The sequence below is a fragment of the Impatiens glandulifera genome, chromosome 7 (assembly GCF_907164915.1).
Source record: "Impatiens glandulifera chromosome 7, dImpGla2.1, whole genome shotgun sequence".
Lineage (NCBI taxonomy): Eukaryota > Viridiplantae > Streptophyta > Magnoliopsida > Ericales > Balsaminaceae > Impatiens > Impatiens glandulifera.
Window position 1 is genome coordinate 4,432,070 of NC_061868.1, and position 13,149 is coordinate 4,445,218.

At 34.5% G+C, this 13,149-nt stretch overlaps 1 protein-coding gene across 2 annotated transcripts; it reads left to right on the forward strand.

Moving 5' to 3' along the window:
- The first annotated feature begins 6,341 nt into the window (after positions 1 to 6,341).
- Positions 6,342 to 10,996, forward strand: LOC124945235. 2 transcript variants are annotated; one of them, XM_047485630.1, is made up of 9 exons: positions 6,342 to 6,638; positions 7,157 to 7,240; positions 7,333 to 7,400; positions 8,193 to 8,288; positions 8,384 to 8,461; positions 9,355 to 9,417; positions 9,504 to 9,677; positions 10,569 to 10,667; positions 10,764 to 10,996. In XM_047485630.1, the coding sequence occupies exons 1-9, from the start codon at positions 6,458 to 6,460 to the stop codon at positions 10,908 to 10,910; spliced, it is 990 nt and encodes a 329-aa protein (XP_047341586.1). In that variant the 5' UTR covers positions 6,342 to 6,457; the 3' UTR covers positions 10,911 to 10,996. The 2 variants fall into 2 exon arrangements, with proteins under 2 accessions (XP_047341586.1, XP_047341587.1); XM_047485631.1 differs by having other exon boundaries at positions 7,339 to 7,400.
- Positions 10,997 to 13,149: the final 2,153 nt, after the last annotated feature.

Consider the following 13,149-nt stretch of genomic DNA (forward strand, 5'->3'; position numbering starts at 1 on the left):
AACTGATGAATTTTTTGAGGGATTTACAGAAGGGAAGTTAGTGAAGGAGGATTATGATGATGAAGAGGAGGGAAGTGAACCTGAGGATGAACATGAAGAACCTACTTCCAAACCAAACACCCGGAAGAGAAAGGCTGCGCTTAATCTCAAAGAAGCCGTAAACCTGAAGAGGAAGCTTGCTTATGAATCTAGTCCTGCCCACATTCCTAGCCCTCCATCCGCTACTAGTCCTGGATTACCTCCAACATCTTCTGTTGGATGTAAATGTGAAGAGCTGAAAGAGGAGGTAAAGGCGCTGAAGGAGGAGCTCATCAAAGAGGTGAAGGAGGAGCTGAAAGAGATGAAAACAGCTTACGAAGAAACTCAAACAAATCACAAGGCTTATATGAAAAAGTTGGTTGTTAGTATGTGCGAACAGTTATTAGCCAAATCCAACCAAAGGATGGCCAGTTTATTTGTGAAATTAGATAATATGGAGGAGGAGAGGAAGAAGAAGAAGAAGAAGAGCAAATTGGAAAAGAAGGGCAAGACTGAGGTAAGAGAAAGATACTTATCGCTGCGTTAAGTACTTCTCGCTTCGTTAAGTACTTAACGCTGCGTTAAGTACTTAACGCTTCGTTAAGTACTTAACGCTTCGTTAAGTACTTAACGCTTCGTTAAGTACTTAACGCTTCGCTAAGTACTTAACGCTTCGCTAAGTACTTAACGAAGCGTTAAGTACTTATCTTTGGTTGTTCTTAACTAACCACACTGTTGTTTTATTTTTGCAGGAAGGGAATGTGGAGGAGATGAAGACGAATGACAAGGAGATGAAGGATGGGAAGGTGGAGGAGGAGAGTGAGAAGGTGGAGGATATAACTGAAGTAAGTTTTACTTAGTGAAGTCAAATGTTGTTTCGGGAAGTAAACGCTGACCACACTGTTGTTTTCTTTTTGCAGGATGGGAAGGTGGAGGAGATGATGACGAATGAGATGGTGATGAAGGATGGGAAGGTGGAGGAGGAGAGTGAGAAGGTGGAGGATATAACTGAAGTAAGTTTTGATTAGCGAAGTCAAATGTTGTTTCGGGAAGTAATTGTTGATCACACTGTTGTTTTCTTTTTGCAGGATAGGAAGGCGGAGGATAGTGTGGTGAAGGTGGATGGTGGGGAATCTGAGAATAATGTGAAGGTGGATGGTGGTGAGATTGAGACGGATGTAAAGGTCGATGGTGGGGAGACTGATGTAAAGGTGGATGGTGGGGAGACTGAGAATGATGTAAAGGTGGATGGTGGGGAGATGTTGCTCTCCGATATGATGCAAGAGATAATTGATAAAAAGAAGGATAAGGTCAAGGTTGAGAAGGTTGAGAAGGTTGAGAAGAAAGCCAAGGTTGGGAAGGTTAAACTCAAGGTTGGGAAGGTTGAGAAGAAAGTCACGGATGGGAAGGATGAGAACGATGGGAAGGATGGGAAGGATTCGAGGGATGGGAAAGATGAGAACGATGATGATGATTTCCAATTATACAACACTCCACCTAAAGGAGTTGTTCCCAAAAAAAGAGTGAGGAAGCAGAAGAAAGATGAAGACTACACCAACCCTCTTTGTCAAACAGCCAAAGACGAATGATCCATTAACTATCAATCCCCTTCAAAAATTTGATGATGAGTTGTTGGTTCAATTACAGAATTGGTTGAAAGATGAAGCTACCAATGATGAGACGAAGACTGTGTTTACTTGCGAAGCACGAAAGAAGTTGTTTGTTAGAGTTCTAACAAAGTCCACATGGCTTAAAGATTCTGTAAGTGTTGCATTTCATATTAATTCTTTAACTTATGAATAAGGTTTTTGATATATGCTGCCTTTTCACCCATTTTGTAGGAAATCGACGCAGTCTGCCACTTGTTGCGCAAAAGGATTGAGCAATATCCCAAGACATATAAACATTGTAAAGTATCAATAGGGGATTGCTTATTAGCAGATATGATGAGGCGAGAGTACCCGAACTACAAAAAAGATCCAGAAAAATTTCCAATATCAGACGTCTTTTCTCAATACTTCTGGGGAGCGCCTCATAGACATATGCCAGAATGGCCACTAGTAGACGATATTTACGTGCCTTTGAACATTGGCAACAAGCATTGGGTACTGTGCGTCGTTCGTGTACAAGATAATCACATTGACGTTTATGACTGCGACTCGGGTATTTATAGGAATCTCGATCCATACATGAGACCTTTGTGTGAGATGTTTCCACGAATATATGCAATGGGAGCGAGTGATGCTGAGCTACAACGGTATCCTAATTTCAATTTCCAGAAACTGACATATAAAAGGTTGCCACACCCAGTCAAAAATGCAGTCCCCAAAAAAGGGGAAGTCCCTAGAGCAGAAGAAAGTGGGGATTGTGGTGTATTTATGCTTATGCACATGGAATACTTGACTGCTGGTTTAGGTGTAGAGAAGGTGACTTCCAATGAAATTGAGTTTTTTCGACAAAAGATGGCGGTCCGGTTATTTCATCAAATTACAGAACCTTAGTTTGTATTGTAATCTTTTATTGATTTTTGGATAGAACTTGACTGCTGCTTATGTATTCTGATCTTGTATTGCTTTTTGGTTAGAACTTGAACTTGATCATGTTATAATATTTGTAGTTTTAATGTAGTCTGGTTGGTTGGTGGTCCGATATTTACATACCAAATAATTGAACATATAAATCAATGTACCAAGTAACTAACTTCAACTCACTTATACCAAGTTTTACTTGACAAAGCGCTTAACGAAGCGTTTAGTACTTAACGAAGCGCTAAGTACTTAACGAAGCGCTAAGTACTTAACGAAGCGCTAAGTACTTAACGAAGCGCTAAGTACTTAACGAAGCGTTAAGTACTTAACGAAGCGCTAAGTACTTAACGAAGCGTTAAGTACCCCTACAGTACACAGATACAAATTATCCAAAACACAATACAAATTATCCAAAACATACAACTTATCCAAAACACTTATACAACTTATCCGAGTTCAACTTATCCGAGTACAACTTATCCAAAACATAATACAAATTATCCAAAACATAATACAAATTATCCAAAACATAATACAACTTATCCAAAACACTTATACAACTTATCCCAATCAATCTAAAGGCTCATATTGTTGAGATGATGGTTCGTGCTGTTGAGAAGATGAGTCATGATGCCTAGATGATGATGCTTTTGCAGTAGATGGAGCAGGCATGACTGCTTTGCATGTGGCCCTATTATGTCCTAGTCCACCACATGAGGTGCATCGTCTCGGAGCCTTAGGTAACTCACCTTGAGATGACCTACGCTTTGTTTGTGGACGCCCTTTCTTAACCTTCACAGGTGGTTTTAGACATACGCGTTCCTTGATCATTTCGGGAATATCCCAATCGTCTTCATCACCAGCAGGGTAACATGTCTCCGCATATGCATTCATCCAAGATTCAGTTGTGTAATATCTGTAAGAATGGAAAATAAAACGATTAAACAATTGGTTAAATAGATTGAACATGTGAGCTGAATAATACCTTGAACAAAAGTCATAACAAACCAAATTGCGGTGACGGGCAGCAGCCATTGCATGAGTACAAGGAAGACCAGAAACTTCAAATACCCTACAAGTGCAGTTCATGTCTTTCAAATTGACTTTAAAATGAGACTGATTGTCATGCACATAAAACTCGAATCGGTTAAGCGATGATACTGTATAGAATCTAGCCTTCTCGAATCCCTCACGTAACCACTTTTCATATGTTGGAGATAACACTTCTCGGTGGTTGGACGCTCTTTCTCTTCTCTCATTAAACCAACCTTGTATTGTCAATCTTAAATAATCGGCCATTGAGGAAATGGGGTACTTTCTGGCTTCCCTGCTCTGACTATTAAAACTCTCAGCATAATTGCTTGTTAGTTGATTGTATCGCTTACCGGGGAAAAATGCTCTACTCCATCTTTGAAATCCAATTTCTTCCAAATAGGCAGCAATCCTATTATCTTTAACCCTTATCTTGTCAAAAAACGATTGAATTCGTGGACGGTGTACGCACGAGAAGCCATATCAAACTCCATATGACAATTATCAGTTTTTGAATTTCGCGTTGATATTCATCTTTATGTGATATGTGCACGCACCGTGGTATGCTTCTGGAAAAACAGCACATAAGGCATTGGCGATGCTTGGGTGTCTATCGGATACGAAGACGAGATCATCAACTAATCCAATTGCTTCTCTCAATTTTTGCATAAAATAAGTCCAAGAGTTATTATTCTCTGAATCAACAACTCCGAATGCGACAGGATATAATTGTTCATTAGCATCTAATGCAATAGCCACCAATAGTTGGCCTCCCACCTTGTGCTTAAGAAAACTGGCATCAACACACAATACGGGACGACAAAATGCCTTGAAACCCCTAATAGAGAGGCCTAGGGACATGAACATATACTTGAAGTGCCCGAACTCGTCTGTTTGGATGTCTGTTATGGTACCAGGATTATGCTTCTCCAACATGTATAAGTATGAGGGTAATTTTTCATATGAATCCTCAACCGTTCCTCGCACCGCCACTAATGCCATTTCCCTAGCCCTCCAAGCCTTATTATAAGTCAAATTTACCCCATAAGTTGCCTGCATGTCTTCAATTATTTTCTTAGGCAAGTGATTATGGTGATGGTCCATATACTTACTCTTCACGCACTGCCCAATAACCCATGCTGGTGTTTGCATTTTTTTCTCTGGCCTAGATAGAACTGAGCATGAGTGTTGTTGGTCGAATTTCCGGATCTCAAACATCTCAGATAATTTACCTTTCACGGCACGCAATCTCCACTTGCATTTCTCATCCAAACATTTCACATACCAAAGATGTTTTCTTGACTTCTCCACCTTGAATTCAAAATGATTAGCCATCGCATATTTATAGAGCATCAGTTGTAGTTCTTTTTTATTTTCAAACAAGGCACCGACTTCCAATACAGTTTCAGTAGTTAACGCCAACGCAAATGAGGGGTCTGTCGGTGATATGTCTGTCGGTGATATGTCTGTGGGTGATATGTCTGTCGATGGTGTACCAAATGATGACCTTCTTGCACTACTTGGTGTACCAAATGATGATCTTCTTGCACTAGTAGGTGTACCCGTTGATGCTCTTCTCGCACTATGTGGTGTAGGTATCGATGCATGCAAGTCCTCAGTAAGTGGGATGTGAGGCAAAGAGTTATCTCCTGCTTCATTACTTTCAACAAAGACCTCCGAGGGTAAAGCTTCTGGTACAATTTTCTGAGTAAATTGTGGGAGAATACTTTCTTGAGTTGGGTAGGTAAGTAGTGGTATCTTTTCTTTAGTAAATTGTGACTTCTCTACTACAGACACAAACAATGGTGACACAGTTCTACCCAAAATCAAGCGTGATAAATATATGTTCAGATCCTCATCATCTTCAATAAAAACGGGTTTAGGATTTGTGATATTCGGAATATCATACTTCACTTGCAGCACTAAATCATAGGTACATTTCTGCACTTGAAGTCTTTGATGGAGTTTATCGATTAATTCAGCATAACGAGTACTTTGGGGTACATCCAATGTTTTGATTGAAGAGGCATCAAAAAACAATATTCCATTAGCATCAACTTTCCACTCTCCATTATAGAAAACGAAAACTTCGGCTGCAAGAAAAATGGGAAACGGGATAATTAATACTGTGAAATGGAAACCCTTAGCGAAGCGTTAAGTACTTAGCGAAACGGTAAGTACTTAGCGAAACGGTAAGTACTTAGCGAAACGGTAAGTACTTAGCGAAACGGGAAGTACTTAGCGAAACGGGAAGTATCATCAGATGAAACCCTAAACAACGCAGTGATTCGAAAATGCATAAATGAACATCAATAAACTTGAAATACATAAACTTACCAATTGTTACAGTGCTTGTGCTCGTCGTGGAGCTCATTGAGTGCCGCCGTTGAACTCCGTCGCCGGCGAGATTAGAGAGAAGGAGGAGAAAAGCGGAAGGGAAGAGAGAGAAGAAGAAGAAAAGAAATGAAACAAAGATGGCCGGATTTGATTATATAGTAAGGGTATTCTGGACTTTTCACAGCGTCTCACTTCGCGAAACGCGAAGTCCCTTCGCGTTACGCGAAAAGGGTAATTTCGTCCAAAAAAAATTAAGTGGTCACCAGATCAATTTCAATTATCTGGTGACCACGGATGCAAATAGGCCTATTTGCAGGGTCATTTAGTCCAATTTCCCGATTACAATGGTGCATTAGAAATTTTTGACAAAAACAGGGGTTTTCAAAATAATCTCATATATATTATCCATTTTGAAGTTCATCAACCATGAGTATCAACATCAGCTTTATCATCGTCTTCAGGAGTCAGGACATATGGAGAGAACACGAAGAATGTAGAAGAAGATTAGTAAGAACATCCATCCATCCATTCATACATCATCAATGGCTGCCGCCTCTGTTTCTTCAAGCTTCTCTCTTTGTACATCTTCTCCCTCAGTTTCCTCTTCGTCTGCAAAGCTTCGTGCCATCTCTTTACCTTTCAATCGTCTCATCAAACGATCTATTATTTGCTTCTCTAAAAGTAAGCGAAGCTTCGGTGACCAAATTCTGGATTACATTGAAGGTATTTTCATCTGTTTCCTTTGGATTTTTTATATTCTGGTTATATTTGTTGCATGAACTTGACAATTATCATCTTTTTGTAAAATTGGAGCTAACTTGAATTGTAGATTGTAAGCAGATTAAATGAACACTTGTCTATAGTTTGCTTATGGTAATTTTTTTTACTTCCTTGAAGAGAAATGCCTCCATAGAGTTTGATCTGCTATATGTATTTTGTCAATTAGAAGATAAGTGAGCAAAAGAATGACATTGTTTACTTCTTATTGTTGTTTCATTATCCATGATAAAGCATTTTGATGAAGCCAAATTATGACTGTTGCTGTTTCTTTAGGTATATGACTTATTTTCTTTAGCCACGACCGAAGCAATCAGGATGCTTACTTCATAACTAGTTCTTGCTGAGGAATCTTAAGGAATTAGAAAGTTTAAGATCTACCTTTCTAATATTCTTTTCTCTTGTGCATTGTTTGCATAATTATTACACATCATCTGGGTATTTATCACAAGTTTCTACTGCAGGGGGGCCAAAATTAAGAAAATGGTATGGGGCACCAGATCTCCTACCAAAAGATGGAGCCGTCACTGAAAGTGATGAACGTTCAGGTAATACGATGAATTAGATGTTTCTAATGGATTCATTCATGTGTACAATATTATATAGTTTAAGTTATTGGTATCTTTTTTCTTGCTTTGAGTTGCAGAAGAAGAAGATGAAGTTCGAGATGCAATTTTAGTTACGGATGGAGACAATGATATTGGTCAGGTGGGTGATTGAACACTTCTGTTTCTTTGCTAGAAGTATGATTTGGTACAAAATAAAGGAAAGTACAAATTATCTGATTACCTATTATTTATTTGTGTCTCAAATCTAGAGATAGATAAGTAGACACTGGGACACACCCTATTGCACTAACCCGGACATTGGAAGTGATTGAGGGGGTCAAAGACCAAGAATTGAATTATTTATACCAATCTTTCTTCTTACTACTAGATGCAATCTCATGGTCTTTCGGAAAAGAAAACACAATTTCACACTCTTCCTTTCAGGAAAAGATTATTAGTAGAATCAATTGCAACTTTCTCTATGCCTGTGGGGAAAAGCATGAAAAATGAAATGGGTAATACTCTAGATGCTATAATAAAACTTTTTAAGATATCTTGAGAAATCTTTGAAGATAGAATTAGGTCTCAACAACATTATCGGTGTTTTACTACCAATCACGTTCTTGGTTTGTGGAGATGTATTGTTAGGTGATCCATTTTCTCCCATTGAAGCCGAACCTAAACCCTCTGTGTGCTCAAGTGATAGTTGTCCATACACTGATCAGGGATGTATGAATTACCGAGAATAGAGGAGTTGTGGTGGTCTCCGAACCACCCAAATAATAATCTACTTGATTATCTTCATTAAATTTCATATATTTTCGCTCTAACTTGTCTGAAATCATTGATGGGGAATATTTTTCTATTTCATTTCTCAAATAAGCATATAAACAAGCCACGAGCTCAATGATTTTATTTGAACTAGCTTTCAAATAATTCCTCGCTTGTGCAGTTGGTGATATTGGCGTTAATAGTCAAGCGCGTTCGAGTTAAAGCAGTGGTGAAAGACAGACGTGCAGCTTTAGAAGCCTTTGGGACTTATGTAGAGGTTAGGCCATTGACATATATTTCTCTCGTATGGTCTTTTGTTTAAAGGTCCCATCTGATCATTATTATTATTTTTTTGGGTCATCTCATTGAAAGGCAATTTCTGGAGATGTAAGTGACAGCTCATTCCAGAACAAGGCTCTTAGAGGTGTTCGAACAATAATTTGTCCCAGTGTATGCAGCTTTCCTGTTAGCATCATTCATCTTCTGATTCAGTCATTTTGATTAAAACCAGATCTCGTTTACTGATGCCATTAAATAATTTGTCATTTATCCTTTTTTGTTTAAGCATCTTTTTTTAGAATATAGACCTATGGCTTATGGAATCTTAAAAATGCTTAGGTATAATTAAACATCAACTAGTGGTTTTTGAGCATCCCACATTATCAAAAGTGATTCAAACTAAAATTTGTTTTGTGATATGATAGAATAGGGTAAGGTAGAATAAAGTATACAAATTTAATCCTTCTACGCCTTTTTGTCTAAGTGGAAGAATGTATTTGAGCTCATTTAGAAAGTAGTATTTTTCTCAATTTTTTGGGCCATATCTCAATCCCATTGAGATATTACCAAACTTGTAGACAAAGATATATATAGATTTATTTCTTCGTTTGGTAAAAGAAGGTGGTTGATTGTGATCGCACTTCATTTGAAAAATAAAGTTGTGGCTTATGAGTTATGATTCCAACATTTTAGGCCGATCACAAGTTGATTTTTGGCTTAATACGAAAGTTTTGATATTGAACGGGGAATTTACCTACACAGTGTTTATGAATATTAAGCATGCTTTCTGCTCGAGCACTTTTTATAATTTTATTTCAGCATTCCAAATAGGACTCTACGCATTGTTTGGCGAGTTCTTTGGGATTCAGAAGCAGATTGATTCATTAAAATGCCGTTTCCAAATAGGATGATTGTATATAAATGGTTGAAATTTGGAAAAGGAGAAACATTTAATTCATTATTCTAGGTCAATGATTTAGAGCTTTCATAGATAAATCACGAGAAGTTTCTCCTTTTTATGAAATCTTGGAGATATATTTCTAACAAATGATACCTTTCTTCAGGAAGGATTCTTAGCGAAGATTAAGAACTTGAAAGGAGTGCAACATTTGGTTCTACTATCTCAGGTAGTTATGAGCTAAAACTCTTTTTTTTTTCCATTTATTTGGTGATATTCTCTTATGATAAGTGACTTGTTTTAATAAGATTGCAGTTGTCTGTTTATAGACGCAGCAGTGGAATCCAAGCTCTCATTAATAGCAATGCAAGGAAACTGGCCGAACAAGATGAATCAATAGCTATGGCTTCTGGAATACCTTACACCATTATAAAAGCTGGTTCTTTAAAAAATGTACCTGGTGGAAACCTAGGCTTCAGCTTTAAAGAGGTGTCTATTCCTACTCTGACATAATTTCTCCTTCATTATTTTGAGGTTTAAAGAGGTGTCTAAATGTGCAGTTCTTTCATTCAAAGCTTTGGCCAAAGAATAAATCATATTGTGTCCCTTGTAGGATCTCTTTCTCACAAGGATCTCTCATAATTCTCACTAAGTGTTGTAGAAGAACAACTCTCGTCTTTTTTTACCAAAGATCATTTTATTAGAAAATATTCGTTTAAGCAAAAGGAAAATTATCGAAAATAAAAGCAGCAAGACTATCCAACTGTAAGATCCTCCGGGAGATCCATAATGCTATCAAAAACGAATTCCAAGTCAATATCGAAGAGGTCTTGTTATCAAAATTTCTCCTATTCCTCTCGAGTCAAATGGTCTAAAAAAAGAAGAATAAAAAATCATTTCATGTCAATCAACAACAGGTAGTAACCAAGCCAAGCTCCCGGAAGTTCTTAATTGAACTGGGCATAACCCATTCTATATTTAAAGAGCTCCATGAGAGTCCCCAAATATTTTACACAAAAGAATAGTGAAGGAGAATGTTAGATGCCGACTCCTCAGCACCCTGACATAACTGACATCTGCTAACTATGTATGCCTTTCCTTTTGATCCAATCATTAGTCAAAATCTCACCCTACATTGTGCTCCAAAAGAATACTGCTCCTTTTCTTAAAAAAATGAATGCATATCTCTCTTCCTCAAATCCAAGTATTGACTATGTTCTTTCATTTGCTTGCTTAATCTGTGGATTATAGTTTCAGTATAGACATTGCTTCTTCTCTCTTGTGTTGTTTTAATAAATTTGGCATTTTTTTGTTCTCAAATGAGGTTTTGTGATGTCTATAGAATTTATAAATATATGAACCAAATTCTCTTGATGACAGAATAGTGCAGAAATGGGAAGTCTTAGCAAAGAAGATGCCGCTACCATATGCGCTGCTGCAGCCCTTGATGCAGTCCCCAAAAGCAGTTTTGTATTTGAGGTGATTTGAAATTGAACACTTGTAAATTTGTAATATTCCATGATGATTTATAAATGAACTCCATTTCTCCATTAAAGCCATGTGTGTTTCCAATAGGTGGCTAATGGCGACGACCAGAAAGTTTCAGATTGGAAAGAGCTTTTTGCAACATTGTTAGTGAAAGCTGATGAGCAAACCCTAAGTGATATAAAAGGCATGTCCAAATGTTCTTGTGTCTATATTCAATTCTTATTGGAAAATTAACGTTCTTTTTCATAAATCTGGAAAATTTATTGTCTTTTCTTCTCAATATTTACTATAGTTGCTGGTCCTTAATAAATCATGAATTTCTAAGAGGTAAAATAAACCTAGAGTAAACCTTCTGATAAATTAAAATCATATCCATTTATCAGAATAATCCTCTTTTTACCTTTCCATCTGATTTGGATTTCATCTTCTGAATCTGATTAATCACCCATCCATAGAGTTAAGCAAGGGAAGTGGAGAAACAGGGTAAAGATCAGAAATCCTTTTAATGTTGTTGTTTAGGTCTCAAATTAGAGCGACGTTTCTTTTCATTTTATCGTAGATCCTAGATTGATGATTCACGTTAATCTATTTTATCAACAAATTGTTTCTGAAAAGAAGTTCCTGCACTTTACAAAAATTCCTCTGATATTCCTGTATAATTCTCTTGGGTGTTTTATTACTACTATCACCTTCACCAATGCCTACATTTTTTTCATTGTTGGTCATCTTTCTCTAGATAAATCTTCACCAATTCTGCAATCATGGTCAATAATTGAATTATAAAATTGATAAATAGAATAAGCCAAAGTTCTAACCTTTATGGTCAATCAACAACGAGGTCCATTTGAAAACAATTTATGAAGTTGTGATTGAGTTTGATCAGAAAACATTGAGATTATATATGTGATGTTAGATTTGGATTCTATAATATATATATAAAATTTTATCAAAATATCTCTCTATTCAATAAACAATCATATATTTATGGTCTTTATTATATCTAAATAAAGATTTGTTTGTTTTTTTAGTTATTTGAATAAATAGCAGGATCTTGATTCTCTTCGATGATTATATTATTCAATTTATTAACTATTAAAATATTCTCTATTTAAAAAAATAATAATAATTTTATTATTATATATTAATATAAGTCATTTACCAAAAAAAAAAATAAAAAATTATTTTCTCAACATCACCATAAATTATGATTTTTTAAATAATTCACATATTATGTGGAATTATTAAAAAGTTTATTTATTTTTAGTAAGTGAATATTAATAATAAAAAATGTAAAATAATTATATATATATATAAATATATAAATATAAAGAAATAGATGATACTTTGGGATGATTTAAAAAATGTGATCATAAAAATATGTATAATGAATGACATGATATTTGAGATTAAACTTAATAAAAATTAAACAATAATTTATTTTATATTAATTATTTAATTAAAAAAGTTATAAAGAATTTTATCATTTAAACATTAATTAAAATATTTATTATGCATGTACTTTTAAATTTTGTATATAAATAATTTGAAGGTAATTATAAAAGTAAAGATTATATGGAAATAATTACTTAATTTATTTGATTGTTTTTAGGACTACCGATTAGGATTAAGTACGAGGTTATTTAAAAAATTATAAGGAGAAAAAATAATTATTTTTAGGAATCCGATTAAGATTAGGTACGAGGTATTTAAAAATTATGAGAGAGAAATAATTAATGATAGAGTGATGTAATTAGTTTTTTTGATAATTTTTTATAAAAAATATTTAAAAAGTATTAATATTTATAAATAAAGTAAAAACTAATAATTTAAAATAAAAAATATTTTAGTATTTCAATTAATGAATTAAGTAATTTGATAATAAAAGTGAAAATAATATTTGATTATCATATTTATTAAAATAACTGAGTTTTTTTTTAAAATTATTTATTTTATTATTATATTTTATATATTAAATAACATATTTAACCCTAAATAATTTATATTTTTTATTTAAATATTTCAAACTTCAAATAACTCTAAATCAATTTTTTATTTTATTTTATCCTTTATTAAAATTATAAACTTTTATTCAAATAACTCTAAATAAATTAATTTTCAAATAAACAAGAATTTAAATAAATTTTTTTTATTCTAGAAAATAAACAAAGGCAAAAGTTGAGTTAATTTGATATTATTTTTTTAATAAAAATTGATATGTATATATTTTTTTCAATCAATCAAACACTTAATCTATTAATTAAATATTTTTTATTTTAATTTTATAAAATTTAAACTAAAAAAATATATTATAATTATTTAATTAATTAAGAATTAAAATAAATTATTTATTTCAAAAAATTTAATAAAATATTAAATAACCCAACAACAAGGGGAAATTTGATGGAATAACCCTCATAAGAGATTACCACTTTTAGCATGTCATTTATAATTTTATCATTTTTGACCTTTTTCC